This window comes from Solanum dulcamara, chromosome 8 (assembly GCF_947179165.1).
Source record: "Solanum dulcamara chromosome 8, daSolDulc1.2, whole genome shotgun sequence".
In the NCBI taxonomy this organism is placed as follows: domain Eukaryota; kingdom Viridiplantae; phylum Streptophyta; class Magnoliopsida; order Solanales; family Solanaceae; genus Solanum; species Solanum dulcamara.
In genome coordinates, this window is record NC_077244.1 from 76632725 (window position 1) to 76654131 (window position 21407).

Here is a 21407-nt window from a genome sequence, read left to right on the forward strand (position 1 = left end):
TCTTAAAAAAGAATTAACCCAAAAAGGTTAATGAAAACAAACCCCTAAAAGTCTGAAAAAGAACCCATAACAAAACTTTCAAAATTTTACTGGTGTTATAGGACAGTATTGAGAACAAAACAAGGTTTATCCACTATTTTGTCGAAATTAAGGGCATTTTATTTTTATTTTAGTGGATAATCTGTCTCTAAACACACACCTCACCTTCCAATTTTACCCGCAAAAGGTTTTTTGTTATCCCTTAATTTCTATTTACCCTTCTTTCACTAAAAAACCTCCCAACAAATCGAACTCAACTGTAAAAACCCCAATCAAAAGCTACGTTCATCCTCAATCATCAGTAACTTTTTTTTTCTTTTTGGATAAGAAGGTATGGTTAATCCGTTTTTCTCTGCCATTGTCTCAAACGGACAAGTGTCAACTATTTTTATTTTTTTAACAGTTTCATCTTTAAAAATTCTCACAAAAAGGAGAAAAAAATACTACTACTACTTATTTGCACACACGCTAAAATCTAAATTATTAATTAGTGTATGACATGTTTACCTAAATTCCATCATTTAACACTGTTTATTTCGTAATATATATATCCTGATCTCAATTTATTACTTATCATAAAAAATTAATATAAATTATTTTAGAAAAGACATTGTCATAAATAGGAAAAATACACATCTCTAACATAACAACAATAATAATAACAAAAATTTCATTAAATAGAAACTGCAAATGATAAAACGTATACAGGCTTTATTATTACCTCGTAGGATATCTCTAACAATCTAACATAAGAAATCTGAAAAAAATTATTATTATTTTTTGATTTATAAATGGTCACAATAGAGCATTTCTACATAGCTAATCAAGTGAAGGATATTATTAATATTAAATTGCACATGTTTAGTTAGTGAAGTCATGTAGAAGTAACTCGAAAATAAAACAATTAACAAACCCACAAAATTCAAAGAAAAGCCTCTTGGTTCAGTTTTGAGTTTGTTGGACAACTGGTTTATCAGAACCTTTGCGCTGGTATATTTATTTATGCTTTTTTTAAAAAAAAATAAAATATCCCTGGCTTCGGTGACTCAACGTTTTTCTCGATGACCAGTTGATCTATTTGTTGTGACACGTGGCATGATCTACGTCCAACCTGACAGAGATTATATGGGCCCACCATTTGTCGAGTAACCGGGTCTTCAGGTGGTTTCTGTGACAGAAACCTGGTACTGCCTCGTGCATTTACCGTTACTGGCCAGCCAGTAACTGTATAAGAAGTGGGGGTTTAAGACATAACATGGCTGCTTTTCTCAGGGTTTTTCTCCATCATCACATTAAAAATTATGGGGTATTATATCTTCTTTTTTTTCATTTATATTCTTGAATTATTTTTAATCATGGCTGATTATGGTGTCTTTAGACGTAAATTTTGTGTATTTTAAGGTGGGGTTGTTCGTTTCTTGTTGTTGATTTGTTCCCAAATTCATAAAGTTGCAATCTTTGCTGAAGAACCTGGTTTTCTTGGAGAGAGAATTCTCCAGACCGTTAGAAGAAGATTTTTTTTTTTAAGGTTTCTCTGCGACTAAAACAGAGTAATTAGGGAATCTTAACTGTCAATCTCTTACCTTTCCTCTGAATTTAGAAAATCTTGTCGTGTACATTTCTTGTATCCAAGTGGGGGCTTTTATTTTGAGAATTTAATTCAGGTTGTGTGTTGGATTAGATCTATCTATCTTTCTTTTGTTTTAGTTTTGTTGATCCAATGCTCTGGTATTGTCGGGTGAGGGTAGGGGGTGGAGACGTGGAGTAGGCAGGCGTAGGGGCAAGGCAGGAGGGGTTAATCTGACCCCTTTCCGCGGAAAATCACATTGTATATACAAGATTAGTTTTTTTTTGGTATATATATATAGGAGATGCTTTACCCCTTGGTGAAAATCCTGGGGATATTGATCGTTCATGAATTTTTAATTTTAGGGGTTATTCTTTTATGGATACTATCTGACAGGGTTTTGGGCGGGTTTTTTTCAGTTTCCCCTATTTAGATTTGTACAACTTCATAAGAAAATGCTTTCTTTATCCCTTTAAACAAAGGATGGATGGAAGAGGGTTCTATGTATGTTCTTTCTTGGTGTTGAGAGTTTCTAGCATATCCTTATTTCTGCATTGCAAATGGATATTATGCGTATTGTGATCATTCGTTCATATTGATTTGAGACGGATTACGTGGATATAGTACGAGTGAGATGGACCAGATTTTGTGACTTATGCCGCTGGTTTGATTCATAGATATCCTTGACTGATCATGTAAAAAGGTCGTGTTGGAAAGTCTATATGTTTCTTGTCATTCTTATTTTGTGTTGATCTGGTAATGGCAATTTTCATCTTTTCCCAAATTTTGATAGAGGAAATAAGTTACCTCAGTGCATATTTCACACTTGCTTCTCTTTTTTGTCAATTTACTGGAGAGGAGGACCTTGAAAAATCATAGAGATCTTGCAAATCGAAGTAATTCTCTATTGGAACGATATAGAATTGGAAATAGCTTTTACTTGCATCATTCATTTGCTATAACGGATGCTTTTCAATTTTCGTATGTACTGAACCGCCCGTTGAATTTTGGAATAGGACTATGACATCAGTTAATTTTCTAGTGATCAAGCAGCCAATCATGGCTGAAATCTGCAGTTTGAGCTATGTATTTAAGATGTGAAGCTTTCATTTACTTGGAAATCTAGAAGAACTTAGGGTATAACAACAGCTCTAGATATGATTTAAATATATCAGATCGTAATCTATTATTCATAATATCATGGTCGATAACCAGCATTTAAGTATCAATAAATGAAGATTATGAAACTGAGGGGGTGAGTTTGGCATATAATTCTGCAATACAATGTGCTGGTTTTGTTGGATTTGTTTCTACTGGCATCTGATGCTTTATCAAACAGTGGTGATTCTGTTCTTTTACCCTTTTCCCCCTGAAAGCTGAATTACGAGAATTTCAACTTTAGGATCCTTTTGTTTTGATTTTACGTATTTTCTTGTGATTAACTTCATGTTATTTTGCTTAAATGTCTCGAATTATAATGCTTCTGATTTTGCAGGTCTCTTCTTTCTTAGATTGTTTGGTGCAGTTCACCACAAAAGTTGTGCAACATGATGTTTTTACACTGTAAAGTTGGGCAAAAATTCTCTGTTGTTTTGTGTTCTTTGGATCTTTCTTGGTATGGTTGATGAGATATGGTGTTGCAGAAGAGGTTAGATTATGGATTCAATGGCTATCAGGTGCCTCCTATACCTCGAGCTACCAGATCGGCTAGGGTAATCTTGTTTTTTTCCGATGCAATATTTGCCTTATTAGTATATGCCTCTGCTATATAGGCACTTATCCTGATCTTATTTCCCTGTCAATTTCTTAGAGAAGGAGCATTATTAGGAGGAAAGAGGATGGCGATGGAACTTGTCCCTTTGACTTGTTAGCTACTGTAGCTGACAAGTTACTGGGGGAGGGAGAGAGCTCGCCTGATTCTACGGGTTCTGTTAGAGGGAAGGAGCAAGGTGCAATTGTGAAAGATGTAAAGGTAAAAGAGGATGAGGATAATAGATCTCTAAAAGAAAAATCTTATACTGAAGGCTGTTATGAACGGGGGTTCTTCATTTCTGAGCTTGTCTCACAAGCTCCAGTTGTAAATCGTTCTTTAAGCGAACTGCCACATGTTCAAAATGATACAATCTCTAGACCTGCATCTGCCAGTATGAGTTCTGATTGCTCAGAGAAGTTGCTCTTTGCTAAACAAAAAATTGTAAATGGTGAAAGCAGCAAGGAACATAGAAACTTTTCTTCGAAGACAAAACGGGAGGCATCTGGCTGTCGAGTCTTTTCCAGTTGTACTCTAGACACCGAAAAAGATAAACAGATGAAAATTGAGATGTCAAATAATGCTAAAGTTTCTACGGATAAGGGAGCTGCAATTTCCAGTTCAAAGTTCCCTGATGTTTGGGATAAGAAGCCTCCAACACTTGTTACTTCAGATGAAAGTGTAAAATTATCTCTGTCTACATATCCTGCTCCTTGTAGGTCCTTTCCGGTGATCCGGAATGATGTAAAGTTAGCTAATAAAGATGATGACGAAAACTCTGGGTGCACTCAACCTAGCACCCCAAATAATGCCTCCAGGTCAGCACCACGTGTACAAGATCGACCAATTAAGAAGTTACTAGCTTCCAAATATTTGGAAGAAAATCTAAAATCTGATGATGAGGGCCATGCCAATTCCGGTTAGTATTTACTCCCTCTGTTTCAATCTGTTTGTCTTACTTTCCTTTTTATTCCATGTCAAAAAGAATCTCTCTTTCCTTTTTGACAACTCTTTAATTTCAACTTTTCACATAGCATGTTTAAGACCACAATATTAAAAGAATTTTTGGTATATTCTACATATCTTTAATTTAGGATCACAAGATTCAAAAGTTATCTGTACTTTCTTAAACTGTGTCAATTCAAAACCAGACAAACAAATTGGAACGAACAGAGTATTATTTATGCAACCCTTCATATTCACTTGCTCTGGAGTTTGACATGAAGAGGACTTTTCCAGGTGGGAAAACAATGCATGTTTACTTCAACAGAAACATTGGCTACAAGCACCAAAGGTCTCAGAGGGATTTTCCTTTCAAGAAAAGAAAGCTCTTTAAATGTGGCTCGTTCTCCAATTCCGATGGAGAGATGAGTACTGATGGAATAAGTGGTTCTCCAACAAATGACATACATGGAAATGCTTCCGGTAGTAGTAAAGCATCTTCAGGAGGTTTGTTCTCTTCAGAGTTCATGCCATTCATGAAACAACATGCACATGACTATGCATAAATGTGTATGTGTTTCAATGTATGTGTTCAATTCTTATTGATACTTATTTCCCCCCTCTGCATATCGACTCTGACAGGCTGCGCAGAGGCTGGAACATCAGTCTTCAATGGAGGTCGTGCGTTCCTCAGGCCTGGTGATTCCCATGGTGAGAGGGCCTTCTTTTGGAGTTACCACATGAACTCTTTTGTATCCCTCACTCTTTCCTGGTTCTAACATGGATGTTTTTCCTTTCGTGCAGTTAAGTTTAGAATTAAGTCCTTCAAGGTTCCCGAGCTATTTGTTGAGATTCCAGAAAATGCAACTATTGGTTCTTTAAAGGCATGTGAAAGCATTACCTTTAAATACTAATCCACTTTCTTGATTGGGATTCTATCATTAGTATTCTTCCCTTTTTTTGAATTTCAATGTGGAAAAGCACTATTCATGCTTCTAATATTTTGCAGAGGACCGTAATGGAAGCAGTGACTGCTATACTTGGTGGTGGACTACGCATTGGTGTGGTTTTTCAGGGTAAGAAGGTTAGAGATGATAACAAAACCTTGTTGCAGACTGGAATTTCTCACGATTACAAGTTTGATGCTCTGGGCTTTTCACTCGAGCCCAATCCCGTTCAAACTTCCCAATCTCTTGGTCAAGACTGTCGTTCTTGTGTACTTCCTTATGAAACACCTCAACCGCTAACAAGGTATATTCCATTTGGCGATATCTGGTGGATATTAGGTCTGTAGCCATTTCTATTATTGAGCTGCTGCTGCTTCTTCAATTTAACAACCAGTTATATGGGTAGATAACGTGTGATTTTTGTGAAATTAGTCTATTGGAAACAGCCTCTGGCAGAAATGTAAGGTAAGGCTGCGTACAATAGACCCTTGTGGTCAGGCCCTTCCCCGGATCCCGCGCATAGCGGGAGCTTTTAGTGCACCGGGCTGCCCTTTTAGTCTATGGAAACAGCCTCTCTGCCTCTGCGGTAGGGGTAAAGTCTGCGTGTACCCCACTTTGTGAGACTACTCTGGATATGTTGTTGTATTGTGAAATTAGAAGTCAATAACTTCTTTCAACTCTTTGCGGGTTGTTTCTACTCTTTGTAGTACTAGTATCTTGTCTCCCCTCACTCCTCCCAACCCCCTCTTTTGTGATCTTCGCTAGTACTTTTTTATTCCTTTGAAAAAAAGGAAGGAGTTTGTTGTTTCTTTAAACTTTTAAGCTTTATTTTGGGAACTACGCTCTCTTAAAAACGTTCGTTCTAGAATCACAAGTCCTGATGGATTTGCAGTATATATGTCAGCAGGTGCCCATCTCCTGCTACTGTGGTTCATACCGGCATTCAGCAGGGGAGATCTGATGATCACACAGGAACATGTTTGAGTAACTTTATTGAAAGTGACCATGAATCAGCTCCATCTCCTCATTACGCGGCATTGGAGAAAATTTCCGCAAATTCAAGAGCATTGGTTCCACTGACTGCAGTAAATGCAGAAGCCTTGTCTGTAGTTCCATTGCGGAAGCCCAAGCGATCCGAGGCTACACAACGTCGAATCCGTAGACCTTTTTCTGTCTCTGAAGTGGAAGCACTTGTTCAAGCTGTTGAGAAGCTTGGAACAGGAAGGTATGTTTAGTAAAACCATATTTCAAGGTAAGACTATCCATACACCTTCTGCTTATCTCTTGAGTTCTTTTTCACTTTTTTCAGTTATTGTTTTCTTGTTTCGCAGATGGCGTGACGTGAAACTGAGAGCTTTTGATAATGCCAAACATAGAACTTATGTCGATTTGAAGGTATAACATGTCAATCAATTGATTTTTAAAGTGGCATACTTGCATCATGTGCTTAATTTCCATTACATCTACGTTACTTTAACAAAACCTTCCGTGAATGAGCTGGAATGAAGAAAGTAAATAGTCATGATCCGTCCTCTTTATTTATAGACATAGTAATCGCATATATGGAATTTGATTGACGGTATTCAGGACAAATGGAAAACTCTGGTGCATACAGCAAGAATATCCCCTCAGCAAAGGAGGGGCGAGCCCGTGCCACAAGAGCTCTTGGATAGGGTCCTCACCGCTCACGCTTACTGGTCCCAACAGCAAGCCAAACAACAGATGAAACAGCCATCGGAGACTTACCTTCTTCTCTAGGAACGTCGTGGAAGTGGCTGAGGAGTAAATAAGAGTTTTGATTATTTTGTTAGTGTAAAAGGTCTTATGTTAATAAAAGTAATACCAGGGAAAGTTTTCCTTCCATAGAGGAGTGGAAACTGCTCTTGTAAATGTTTTGATAGAATAAAGTGCTCTGCTAACAGAATTCTTTTTGTACTAAATGCTTCTTTTCTTGGAAAGAAGTTCTTTCTGAGGTAAGGGTGTTGTATTTTGTAGTTAATTTGTCCCTTCAATAGAAAAGGGAAACGTAGTTGATTGTAAAACTTAGTTCAATGTCATAATATGATTCTATGCTTTTTGGACATGAATTTCAATTTTGAGATTTTAGATTAAACTATTAATTGTATTTCTTTTGGTTCATCTTGTGTACTAGTATTGCTACTGTTAAAAGGGGTATGGTAGGATGCATGAAATTTCTTCATTTTTAGTCGGAGTTTTGGATTGAGACCCAATTTTCTCATGGAGAACCGTAAGGATCGATTTAACTTGCCCAAAGCGGTATTAGAGCCCCATCCGGTGTTCCGGAGCTTGTATTAGAGTTTCGATTAAATTTAGATTGCGCACTGCAGGGCCTATTCGGGGGTGACGCTCCCAACCTATCTTATCCGTGTTAAAGTGATATGTATTATCACTTCAATTTTTAATCGCTAAGATGAAATTATTTTGTTTGGTGTAAATACAAAATATGTAAGTATTTACAATTGACAAAATACTTATATTCGAAAAAGCCACAATCTCTTTTTTAAATTATACACTATTGTTTTATCTTATTTAAATAAGAAAACCAAAAAATGATCAAAAAATAGTGTTGAACTATCGAAAATAGATCTCTTTTATCCTTCATTAAGTCTTAGAATCAATTTTATCCTATGGTTTATTTTTTGGGTCTAGATTTACACTTGGGTCTAGCAACCAAAAATTTCTCTCTTGGCGACTATCTCAACAAAGATTTTTGAGGTGCAATTTATGTATTTTTGGATCTAATTTTAATATTTGCTGCATTTTTATGAAGCGATTTCTGAGAAATTGATGAACATTTGTTGTATTTCTGATTAAATCTTCTTTTGTAAGAAATATACAATATTCAATAGCTTTAATAATAAAAATACTATTTAAATAATTATTTATCTCTTTAAAAATAATTCACTCTATTAGGTATAAGTGTTATATCAATTGAAAATAACTTTTTTTTGATGACTAGATATTAGACATATGGTCCCAAAAAAATAGACGACGAGGGTGAAATTGATCCCAAAACTCAACAAGCATAAATGTGATCTATTTTTGATAGTTCAAAGCTATTTTTGTAAAAAATAAAATAAAATAAAATTGTTGTCACTTTTAAATCATTTTTTGATAATTGATAGTAAAAAAACTTATAATATCTTTAAAAAAAAAATAAAATATATCGTCTGTTAGATACGTCTGAATCTTTCTTGTATATTCGTTCATTATTTTTTTGTTTTTCTATTTAATAATATTATTTTTCCAACACGCATTACTTGTTAGCAAAGGAACATGCAAGATTGATGATAATTGAAATCTGTCTGTTTCCTTCTTTTCATTTGCGCTTCATATCCACTTTTAATTAAGCTTTGACTACGTTGCGATGAAAATAATCAATACTTAATTATTTGTTAAATAATAATTTTTCACCAAATCTGAGAAAACTAGCAGCCATATGCGATCATTGTTGGTCCCATGCACTTGCAATGCAAAGTTGTATATCAATCGTCGAAGGTGGAGCTAGAATTTCAAACTATTGACTTCAAGTGGTAATAAACGTATTTTAAAAATAAAATTTAAATATATTTAATAAAAAATTAACATATATATTGTTTAAATATAAATTATTGGGTTTGATTCGATCTATACTCAAATTTCTAGCTCCGTCTGTCATCAACGGGTCAAAAAGATTTAATTTTAGAACCTCTCATGAAACTTCGGGTTCATATTTTTACTAGTTTTCTGTTAAGTGGATGAATAAAGCATATTTCAAGTAATATACTTAATTGATTTGGTCAAATCATTATAAAGTGTCTTTGTTCTATTCATTTATCCCCCAACATAGATAAGTTATTTGACTAGGAAATAAAATAAGGCGTTCATGATTCCCTATGGGGCCACGATATTCCCTTAGTATTTAAATAATGGCATTTACTTATTTTTGTGGGATTATATGGGTATCCAACATTAGACTATTTAATAAAAAAGTATATTATAATTAAGTAGTATGTTGTATGAGTCATTGAACCTGGAAAAAATAAAATGAGAAAGTCGAGGCTGTGCACACCAATGATTTTAGAACCAGTACAATTTTAGAGAGAGATAATTTTATAACTTTTTTAATTTGATGTTATTTGTTCCAATTGCTGTTCATAGTCTTTAGGATATTCTAAGTATATTTTATTTCTATTTAACTAATGAGTTGCGTTAACTTCTTTTATTTAATTTTTGAAACTTGAAATGATTAGTTTGTGTGTTCAAATTTTAATATGTAACGGAGAATTTAAATTCTATAGACTATTAGTTTAGCTATTCTAATGGTTAATAGATCCCTTGTACTTTTTGATTAGTTTAATATAGTGATAATATTTCCCATCAAAAAGTAATTTTAAAATATAGTATTAAATCATACAACGAATTTTTATAGGCAAATTTCTTTAAAATATGATACTAAAATCTTAAAAATAAAATATATTATTCTCTACCATAAAAATCACCTGATAATATAAAAATTATTTAAACTCAAAAGATGATTATTCAAATCATGGTGTCAAGTTTCACAGCACAAATTGGTTATGTTCGTTTGGATAAGATTTCAAAACCAGGTCAATTTGAAGTTTGAGATTTTATTTGGACGTGTATTCTGAAATTCAAAAATTATATTTTTTCTCATAAATATGAAAATTTAACAATTTGTGAAAATTATTCAAAAAAATAATCAATTCTTGCAATTTTATCAAATGAGCAAATTATAATTCACTATAAACTATAATACGCTATCAAAAGGCTTTTCTAAAAAATACCAATATTTTTTAATTAAATTTTAATTTAATAAAAAGAAAAATTGATCATGAACTATTATTTATATTTGTACAATAATAACAGTAATACAATCCACGAATACTCATCAATAGTCTTATCAATAAATCATATCAAGCTAAGTTCAGCATATACAGAGCAATAAAGGGGTAAACACGAATTCACAAATATCAACAAAATGTGATGCAATGGAATGAGATGATGCATGTCTGTCCTATTGGTACACATCCGCTGAATTACAGTCCGGAATTCATGGGGGACATTTCTGTCTATGTAACCTGCCACGGAGCGTGTGACCCGTACCCTCAATATATATATCCTGTCATGGAGCGTGTGGCCCGACCCCTTTGTTTCATAATACCTGCCACAGAGCGTGTGGCCCAACCCCTTTTGTTTCATATCATTTTCAGTTTTACACAGTATGTCAGAACCAATGCAATCAATTCATGTTCATATAATTCGCGATAATAACATGACAACAACAATAATTTTTCCTATCTCACATCAACATAGTCATTTCACATGTCCAAAATAAACTCATAATCACAACATATCAATTCCACCGATACATGTCATTAGATCATCATTTTATAGCCCTCATCTCTATTTTTTTAAGGTCAATCATACAGTCAATAACCCAGTCCAATTATCATTACTCCTAGTACACATAACACGGAAATACAAGCATCTACAAGCTTAAATTGAGGTTTATAAATTCACTTGCCTTAATTAATCAAACAATCACTCCGGGACTTGAGCCTTTACTTTTCGTTGGGCCTCCAAATCAACGTAATCTAGTCAAATAAATAATTACAATAAGATTTTCGAAACTAACAACACATTTATTACCATATGTCTAGCCTAAATTCAAAAATTTAAGCAAATCTACAAACACGTTCCTAATCTTGATACCACTTAACATGTCAACTCCCATATTTTCTGAATTTCAAAACTAGGGTTAAACCTCAATTAAATTTGAATAATCACTTTAAAACTTGAGCCTTTTGTAACGCTTCCTAACGATCAAAATCTGTTCAAATACATAATCTTCATAATAATACGAATTCAATAACACTCATATTGCTATATTTATTTTTGGATCAAAAATTGGGTCAAAAAGTCATCCCGAGTCATTGAAGTCAAATCTGAAATTTTCTTTCTGATTATATTCACTCATGATAAAATAAACTCACACGTCAAATTTCAGCTAAAACAGATCGTTATTCGACCCCCAAATCAAGATTTTATGTGAAGAACCCTAGAGTCATATTTTCTTATTTCAGCATTATTTCTCCACCAATATACCCTAAAAATATGTTCATAATCACATGAAAATTTAATGAAAAGAATGAGAATAATTACCTTGATGTTTTAGAATGAAAATTCTCATTTTTCTCTTCTCCTTTATTTTTCTTTTCCCCTTTCTTCTGTTGTTTCTTTCTCGTTACATCTGATGGCATTAAGCCATCAGATTATATATATATAAAAATTTTTTACTTTTTTTATATTATTTTTTTCTTTTTCAAACTAATTATGTATTAAAATTTACAAATTCTACTAACCTATTTTAATAAATACAAGAAAAGTGGTATAAGCTATTAAATAAATTAACACTTTATCCCATCAATTAAATTAATTCTCTTAAATTATCCCTCAACTAATTAACCAAAGTTACTGAAAGGTCCAAAATTTTCAACTTAAATTTACGAAAAGGGTCTTCTATGAAAGGAGGACTCGTTCTCAAAATTACCTAACGAGTCATTACATCAACAAATCGAGCACACTGGTGGCGGCTCACCTCCACCACCAGGTCTCCGCCCTCATCGGCTTTCCACCACTAAGTCAATTCTCATCTTCAAGTCATACACTTTTTCCCAATTTGAAAATTTATTAATGGCTCAAAATCAAAATTGAAAGTCAGAAAAATTAAACTTTTGTCAATAATGGAGAAGATTTGTTGGGTAATAGCCCTAATTAATGGAGAAGAATTCATCAATGAAATTATTGTGTAACAAATCCATTAATGGAGAAGACCCATTTATTAAAATTATTCCAAGCATTAGTCGAATTTCTCATGTTAATATTGTCAAATCAAAATCAACACTAGTCTCTATGCTATCTCGATACCTTCATCCAGATAGACAATACCATTTACTAGTGATTCTTTGAAAAATAATATTATAGCAGCATAAGAGGAAGAAGAAAGTAGTTCCGGCGGCAAAATTATTCGTTTGCCTCTAGTTTCAATAGAGAATATTGAGGTTTCAATGGTGCTTAGAAATTCGATGAAGGTAGAAGAGAATGTTGTAGCCATGGATGGTATCCTCCTCTTCAATCTGCAAAAACTTCACAAAAACAGTTAGAAAGAGGAAAAGATGAATGGGAAAGGAAGGAGAACAAGAGAAAATGTAAATATAAAAGAAAAAGAATAAGAAAATTAACAAATTTTTTTATATATAAAAGATAATATTGTGTGGTTGGTAGAGCAAGTGCAAATTACTGCCTAATATAAATTTGGGTGTGAATGTGGAAGAAGGTATATATTTCACTTTTAAAATGTTTAGGAGGGTGATGGAACCCCCTTGAAATTTAAGTGTGTAGCTGAAAAATCCGATAATAAATTGAGGGGTCATTAGGCTATTTTCTTTAAATAAATATCTACATTAAAATTTTAATTTGAAAGCTCAAATTCTATGATCAATGCTAACCAATGTTATGTCAACTGTGAGGAGAATATGAGAAAGAAAACTTCAAAAAGATTAGTAGAATATTCAAACTTATTCTAATCTTTATGCGTTTGTATAATATCTTTCTTGACTAAAAGGGACGAAATATTATAATATGTTCCAAATTTGACCGCCCCAATTTGCTTCCTTGCCAAGTATTACTCTTCTACATACAAACAAATTAATGTTGTATGATGTTAGCATATTATGGTATCAAGAACTATCTTCCATTTATAACACAAGAATTTTAATGTAAATATTTGACCATTTGATAAATTATCTATGTGCGATCTCTCAATTCTTTGGTTTCAGAAAACATTATTTTGACAATTTCTGAATTCACAAACACAAACATATTTAACATAATATCCTCGTTTCCATTTATTTATTGTACTTTTAAATAATAGTTAATAAAAGAGTCTTAAAACTCTAATTAAATACTCACCCGTCTCAAAAACCGTAATTATAACATCTTAATCACTAAATTATCCTTTAAAATGTGGTAGCACATTTCCAACACATGAAACTCAGTGACAAAAGGAAAAAACAAATCATAATTCATTTCACATCTATTAAATTTAGCAGTGTATAGTCAAAATTAAGTTTGCGAGTAAATTTATATGTTATCTTGCTCATTTGATTTTTGTGTTTGCTTCTGATTGGTATCATTTGTTGCCTTATGTGTTGGTGATTGTTTTTTATTCTTCAAATTATAGTAGATTTATTAATCTGGATAAATCGTTTGCTTTCCTCCGTAATTGATATCTCAATACTGGTGAGACAATAGAAATAGCATACAAATACCACAAACTGAATCACTTCTATTAAACTTGTTCAAATAAGAGTATTTGCTAGATATTCCATCTATTCTGATGTACAACTACTCAGATTTTGAACAATTTTATAATTGAAAATTGTGTTGTTGTAATTATAATAAAAATAATTAATGTTTTGATGAAGAGAAGTAGTGATTAATTTGATTCAGATATTATAATTCATAAATATTATAGAAACTTTTCAATTGTCATTGCACATAATTTAAATTGATCTAATAATCCTTATTTTATTAATTGGATACACATTGTATCTGTATCCGATATTTATAACAACACAATGAATCGACGATACATACACAAATATACATAACAAATTGGAAATACAGGTTCATCCATAAAAGGGTGCCTATTAAGGCAAATACATTGATTAGTAACACGCTAATAATTTTTTTCTATATATAAGTACAAGACTGTGGTACAAGGGATAAACGCGAGCATAATTCATAAATTAATCATGATAAATTAATATTGATGTTTAGATTTGACACAGAGTTTAATTTATTTTTTTTGTAATTTTAAATTAAAAATATATAATTTCTGAGAGAAGAAAAAACACCAATCAGCTTGGCACAGTACACACTACACAGAGACAGACAAAGAAAGAAGATGACCCGACCCGAGTTGATGCAGGCCATGACCCATGAACAGTTGTTGACCCGTGTAAGTTTTATCTCATTACAGTTTTAGCTTTCCCTTTCCTTCTCCTTCAAAGAAGGTTCCTTTTTCTTCGTGGATTAATAAAGGCGCAGCCTTGACTCGTGTGCATCATTTTTACATACTATCCTCTTTGCTTGTTTTGCCCTTTTTTGTTACTCTTCAAAAACAAAGTGAGAGAGCGCCTGCCTCCCATTTTTTCACTTTTGCTGTCATCTTGTTCACTTCACTCTAAAGGTATGCAAGTTGGGATTTTTCTGATGCTGCTTCTTCATTTCTGAATTGGGTTTTCGTTTATTTCATGTTTTTCTCAGTTGATTTTTCCAACGAGTGGCTTATGCCTTTTGAAAACAAGAAAATCATGATGTTTCGTAGCAGTTTGGTGTTTGCTTTCATTTCTACAAGTTTGCAACTCAGATTTGATCTTTATTGTTCTTTTCTGTTATGTTGGTACATGTACATCTTTGAATTGATTGCTTCTTCTTCGTCTCCTTTTTATTGCCATTAATGGGTTTTATGATCAGTGATGATTTTTGAGCTTGTAGAATTTGTATCTCTATTAGTATGCAGAAAATGAGTATTACGTTACTTCATGTTAATAGTCTCTGGAAAAATAGTACTGTAACTTTTTGTCTTTTGGTAGTTTGTTGTTGGGCCTTTTCAGGTGTTAAACCAGAAATGAAGTTGGAATTTTTTTGATTTCCTTTTCATAATTTCAGTAATTAGTTTCAATGCGGCCATTAAAGTTTCTGCAATCTTAGGGTTTTTTCCTACCATTAGCTGGTTTTCAATAGTATAGTCTCATTGTTTATTTCGACCTAACAATGCCTGTTTCATTCCTTTTATCTCCTTGAGATCTTTTCCTTTTTCTTCTTTGTTTGTAGATTGTCTTATACACAACTGTTATGGATCCTCGATTCATTCCATTGCCTGATCCTGGAAATACTTTCGAGCTCGATGATCAGAAAAATTTGTCTAGCTTTGAAGGGTCTCTGAATCTTCCTCACGGTTATAAGGATGACTACGTCGCTTTTGGTGTCCCGTACACTGCTCCAAGGGTAGACATTGGTAATATTGCTCCGTCCTCAAACGTGAGTTCAGAAGTGGACTCTCCAGATGATCATGATTCTGATTCCCTGTTCAAGTACCTAAACCAGATACTTATGGAGGAGAATATAGAAGATAAGCCCAGCATGTTTCATGATCCGCTTGCTCTAAAAGCTGCTGAGAAGTCCTTATATGAAGCCCTTGGCAAGACGTATCCTCCTTCACCCTATCGTACCCCTTATTATGTTTACCATCAGTTTGAAAGTCCAAGCCCAGACAACATTTTCCAGACTTCCAGTGATCATAGTACAAGTAGTAGCAATGCCCATAGTAATTCCATTGATCCTCACTGGATTGTTGATCCTGGTGAATCCAGGTTGCCTTTGCCTGTGGAGAGTCATCCATCAGAGTACTCCATCCAACCTATGATGCAGAGCAACTCAGAGAGGTCCCATGGTTCTTTAAACAACGTCAACAACTTGAATGTCCATATGGACTCTTTTTTAAATCCTAATGTTCTTTCAAACATGTTTACTGATAACGAGTCCATCTTACAGTTCAAGAGAGGGATGGAAGAAGCTAATAAATTCCTTCCAAATGTTAGTCAATTTGTCGTTGATTTGGATAAATATACCTTTCCGCCAAAGGTGGAAGAAGTGACCAAAGAGGCTGTGGTCAAGGTAGAGAAAGATGAGAGGAATCACTCACCTAATGGCACTAAAGGAAGAAAGCATCAGTATCCCGAGGACAGTGATTTTGAAGATGAAAGGAGCAACAAACAATCAGCAATATATGTGGAGGAGGAGGCTGAGTTATCAGAGATGTTTGACAGGGTTCTGCTTTGTACAGATAAAGGCGAGACAATATGTGGTGATGTCAAGTCTGAAATGCCAGCAGACAATAGTTTAGATCAGAATGGACATGGATCAAATGGTGGAGAAACTCGTGCTAAGAAACAAGGGACTAAAAATGAAGCTGTGGATCTAAGGACTCTCTTAGTTAGCTGTGCACAATCTGTTGCTGCTGACAATCACAGGACAGCATATGAACAGCTAAAGCAGATCAGGCAGCATAGTTCTTCTACTGGTGATGCATACCAAAGGCTGGCCAGTGTATTTGCTGATGGCCTTGAAGCCCGGTTGGCTGGAACTGGCACTCAACTATATGCTGCCCTTGCTCCAAAAAAGATTACAGCTGCTGAGAAATTGAAAGCGTACCAGGTTTATCTTTCGTCATGTCCGTTCAAGAAAATATCAATATTCTTTGCGAATAAAATGATCTTCCACACAGCATTGAACGCCAGGACATTGCATCTCATAGATTTTGGTATACTATATGGTTTCCAGTGGCCAATACTCATCCAGCTTCTCTCACAGATACCTGATGGGCCTCCAAAGCTTCGCATTACTGGAATAGACCTTCCCCAACCTGGCTTCAGGCCAGCAGAGAGCTTAGAACAGACGGGGAGCCGCTTGGCAAAATATTGTGAGCGCTTTAAAGTACCATTTGAATATAATGCCATAGCAACACAGAATTGGGAGAACATTAAAATTGAGGACTTGAAACTTGTAAGTGGTGAAACTGTTGCTGTGAACTGTCTTTTTCGTTTTAAGAACCTGTTGGATGAGACAGTGATGTTGGACAGTCCAAGGGATGCAGTTCTGGGCTTAATTAGAAAGATGAATCCGGATATCTTCGTGCAAGCTGTAATCAATGGATCTTATAGTGCACCCTTCTTTGTCACTCGCTTCAGGGAGGCCCTCTTCCATTACTCAACTCTCTTTGACATGTTTGATGCTACTTTACCCCGTGATGATCAGCAGAGGTTGCATTTTGAACAGGAATTTTATAGACGCGAGGCAATGAATGTCATTGCCTGTGAGGGTTCCGAGAGGATTGAGAGGCCTGAGACGTACAAGCAATGGCAGGCCCGCAATATGAGGGCTGGATTCAAGCTTCTTCCCTTGAACCAACAACTCGTGCAGAAGTTAAGGTGCAAGGTAAAGGCGGGCTACCACCGTGATTTTGTGTTTGATGAGGATGGTAAATGGATGTTACAGGGTTGGAAAGGCCGGGTAGTATGTGCTAGCTCGTGTTGGGTGCCAGCATAGAAGTGTCTGAAACATGTTTGTTAGTCAAACTTAGTTCATAGGGATGCTGTTATGTAAGCCAAAAACTATGTGTTCTCTAGCTATTATGTACATAATGCTGGCCATAGAAAGGATTAGTCTTTGCTGAACTTGATATTACAACTTTGAATCTCTTTGCAGTTCAATTCTTTTTTTTTTGTTTGTTGGTTTAACAATTATGTAACAGGATTCTGGTATCGACAAGAGGGGTTGCTCAAGTGGTGAGCATCCTTTTAATTCGAGGGTGGGAGCTTCTCGGGAAGGGTTAAAAAAAGGATTCTGGTATTAGGTATATCTTTCGTTTTGAATTTTGATTAGGATAATCCTAGTAATACTAAAAAAAAAACTAAGACGTGAATATGCTTTTAAAAAGTCTAAAAAGATAATGTCAGTAAAAGGATACTATCACTGATAATGAGACAAGTTTTTGCCAATATTTTTAACCTTTAGTTGATTCTAAGGAGCATACCAAGGATTGGAGGTAAGGAAATTTGGTCCTTTATCTCTTTATATGATGCTATAAAATTTTGCAAAATGGACGTTTGTTTTTTAACATAACTGGTTCATACTGTGTAATACTGTCTTCTTACATCGAATGACGTCTTTTGTTTTGTGATTGTCATTTTCTCTGATGCTTTTACTTTCTAGATGGTCCAAGCAATAACGCATTTCTGAAATGATTATATCCCAAAATAAATGTCATGTTATAAACTAACTAACTTGACAATTTTATAAAGGAAGAAGAGCAAGATAATATATATATATAAAAAGTATTAATATAGAGAGAGTAGTAATATAGAGAGTAGTAATAATTATCTTCTTTTATGTGTATTTTTACATTGAATTATAAGGCTATATTTATTGTCATATATAGTTGTGGGATTTCACTGGGTTGTTGTTGTTGTTGTTGTTATTGCCATATATACAAGTGGAGGAAAATATTAGTGGGCAATTTATCCACTTAAAAAGTAAATGGACTATCCACCATTGTAAAGTGGACAACCATTTTACTTGGTTGATAATACTCCCCCTTGGATGTCCACGAGAAATGTGTCTCATTAAAACTTTACAAAATAAAATAATATACATTGTTATTCTGAACATCCATAGATGTTGTGTCTCGTTAAAACCTTATTAGGAAAAACCCAATGAAAAAAATCCTAATGAAGGAAAAAGAGTACACACATTTGATAATACGCCTTGAGTGCTGCCTCATTAAAAACCTTATCAGGAAAACCTAGTGAGACAAAACCTTGACTAAGGAAAAAAGAGTACAGCGCGTATTTTGCTCCCCCTGATGAAAATATCATTTAATATCTCGAAGACGACGCATTCCAATTTTGTATTTCATTTTCTCAAAGATTGAAGTTGGCAATGCTTTGGTGAACATATCAGCCAAATTGTCATTTGAACGAATTTGTTGGACAGATATTTCACCCTTCTTTTGAAGATCATGAATGAAAAAGAATTTTGGTGAAATATGTTTTGTTCTGTCTCCTTTGATGTATCCTTCCTTCAGTTGAGCTATACATGCAACATTGTCTTCATACAATATTGTTGGAGCGTCTTTTGTCAAAGAAAGGCCACATGTTTCTTGAATGTGTTGAGTTATTGATCTTAACCAAATACATTCTCGACTTGCTTCATGAATGACTATTATCTCTGCGTGATTTGAGGAAGTGGCAACCATAGTTTGCTTTGTTGAACGCCATGATATAGCTGTACCATCACATGTAAATAAATAGCCTGTCTGCGGCCGACCTTTATAGGGATCAGATAAATATCCCGCATCTGCGTAACCGATCATTTGTGATGTGGAATCATTTGAGTAAAATAATCACATATCAATGGTACCTCGAAAATATCTAAATATATGCTTAATTCCATTCCAGTATCTTCGTGTTGGGGAAGAACTAAATCTTGCTAACAAGTTTACTGAGAAAGCTATATCTGGTCTAGAATTGTTGGCAAGATACATTAATGCACCAATTGCACTAAGATATGGTATTTCAGCACCAACAAGCTCTTCATCATTTTCATGAGGTCGAAATAGATCTTTATTAATATCAAGAGATCTCACAACCATTGGGGTACTCAATGGATGTTCTTTATCCATATAAAACCTCTTTAAAATATTTTCAGTATATGTTGACTGATGGACAAATATCTCATTTGTAGAATGTTCAATTTGTAGACCAACACAAAATTTTGTCTTTCCAAGGTCTTTCATTTCAAACTCCTTTTCAGACATTTTACTGCCTTTGAAAGTTCTTCCGGAGTTCCAATAATATTAAAATCATCAATATATACTGCTATTATGACAAATTCAGATCCAGACCTTCTCATAAAGACACAAAGGCAAACTGGATCATTTTTATATCCTTCTTTTAGCAAATATTCGCTAAGACGATTGTACCACATTCGCCCTGATTGTTTCAACCCGTACAAGGATTTCTGAAGCTTTATTGAGTAATTTTCTCGAGAATCCTTGTATGCTTCAGGCACTTTGAACCCTTCGAAAATTTTCATAAAAATGTCGTGGTCCAATGAGCCATATAAATATGCAGTGATCACGTCCATTAAGTGCATTTCAAGCTTTTCATGAACTGGCAAATTCATTAGATACCTGAAAGTAATTGCATTCACCACAGGGGAATATGTTTCCATTTAATCAATGTCAGGTCTTTGCGAAAAACCTTGGGCTACAAGTCGTGTTTTATATCTTACAACTTCACCTTTTTCATTTTGTTTACGCACAAAAATACATTTGTGCCCTACTGGCTTGACACCTTTATGTGTTCGGATTATTAATCCGAAAATTTCACGTTTTTCAAGTGAAGTTAACTCTACTTGAATTGCATCCTTCCATCTTGGCCAATCATTTCTCTGTCTGCATTCATCGACAGATTTTGGTTCAAGATCCTTATCTTGTTGCATTATTTCAATGACAATATTATAAGCAAAAATATTATCAACCACAATATCATTTCGGTTCCACCATTTTCTTGTCGAGACATAAATTATTGAGATTTCTTCATTCTCATTATTTTCAGATACTTGGACCTCCTGGGTGGTATCACCATTTGTTGTGTCTTTGGGCTCTTCTTGAGCACTCCCCTCCAAATTATGATCATCTTGATCATTTATTCCTTTCCTTTTTCGAGGATTTTTATCTTTGGAACCAAATGGTCTTCCACGTTTTAATTGTGGCCTAGACTCATTTGCCTGAACAAGTTGTCTTATCGGGACATCAACTCGAACTTGAGCATTAGCAGCTAGGATATGCGATTTAGTAACCCGTGGAAGGTTAGTAAATGCATCTGATAGTTGATTTGCAATATTCTTCAAATAAATCATCTTTTGAACTTCTTGCTCACATTGATTTATTCGAGGATCTAAATGAGATAGTAACATTGAATTCCAATCTATCTCATTTTTCAACTGCTTATGTTCTCCCCCTAATATTGGGTATACTGATTCATCAAAATGACAATCAGCGAATCTTGCCGTAAATAAATCTTCAGTCATAGGTTCCAGATATTTTATAATAGAAGGAGATTCATACCCAACATATATTCCTAATCTTCTTTGGGGACCCATCTTTGTGCGGTGTGGTGGAGCAATTGGGACATATACCGCACAACCAAATATTCTAAGATGAGATATATTTGGCTCCCTTCCAAACGCCAACTGTAATGGGAAAAATTCATGATAATTTGTTGGTCTTTTGCGCACAAGTGCTGCTGCATGCAAAATAGCATGCCCCCATACTGAAATAGGAAGTTTTATCCTCATTAGCAATGGTCTAGCTATCAATTGGAGGCGTTTAATCAATGATTCTGCTAGACTATTTTGAGTATGGACATGAGCGACTGGATGCTTAACTTTTATTCCAACTGACATACAATAATCATTAAATGATTGAGATGTAAATTCACCAGTATTA

The 21407-nt window shown here is 34.4% G+C and overlaps 2 protein-coding genes across 5 annotated transcripts; both read left to right on the forward strand.

Moving 5' to 3' along the window:
* Positions 1-1250: 1250 nt before the first annotated feature.
* On the forward strand, positions 1251-7326 carry LOC129901551 (telomere repeat-binding protein 5-like). Of its 4 annotated transcripts, none has more exons than XR_008769859.1 (10): positions 1251-1345; positions 3102-3318; positions 3417-4275; positions 4596-4805; positions 4941-5009; positions 5103-5182; positions 5308-5549; positions 6138-6497; positions 6577-6640; positions 6833-6855. XR_008769859.1 is itself a non-coding variant. In XM_055976765.1 (10 exons), exons 2-10 carry the CDS (start codon positions 3238-3240, stop codon positions 7001-7003), a joined length of 2109 nt encoding a protein of 702 aa, XP_055832740.1. In that variant the 5' UTR covers positions 1251-1345; positions 3102-3237; the 3' UTR covers positions 7004-7326. The 4 variants fall into 4 exon arrangements, 3 of the variants coding, with proteins under 3 accessions (XP_055832740.1, XP_055832741.1, XP_055832742.1); XM_055976765.1 differs by having other exon boundaries at positions 6138-6470; positions 6833-7326; XM_055976766.1 differs by having other exon boundaries at positions 6150-6470; positions 6833-7326.
* Positions 7327-14358: 7032 nt separating this feature from the next.
* On the forward strand, positions 14359-17607 carry LOC129899557 (scarecrow-like protein 14). Its single transcript, XM_055974559.1, has 2 exons — positions 14359-14522; positions 15170-17607. Exon 2 carries the CDS (start codon positions 15191-15193, stop codon positions 17441-17443), a length of 2253 nt encoding a protein of 750 aa, XP_055830534.1. The 5' UTR covers positions 14359-14522; positions 15170-15190; the 3' UTR covers positions 17444-17607.
* The last annotated feature ends 3800 nt before the right edge of the window (positions 17608-21407 follow it).

What these genes read in the sequence shown, in the direction of transcription:
- LOC129901551 (XM_055976765.1), top strand. Translation starts at nt 3,238, where the DNA reads ATGGTGTTGCAGAAGAGGTTAGATTATGGATTCAATGGCTATCAGGTG. An exon ending in GAGCTACCAGATCGGCTAGG is followed by an intron (nt 3,319 to 3,416) that starts GTAATCTTGTTT and finishes TCAATTTCTTAG; the next exon opens with AGAAGGAGCATTATTAGGAG. An exon ending in ACACCTCAACCGCTAACAAG is followed by an intron (nt 5,550 to 6,137) that starts GTATATTCCATT and finishes ATGGATTTGCAG; the next exon opens with TATATATGTCAGCAGGTGCC.
- LOC129899557 (XM_055974559.1), top strand. Translation starts at nt 15,191, where the DNA reads ATGGATCCTCGATTCATTCCATTGCCTGATCCTGGAAATACTTTCGAG.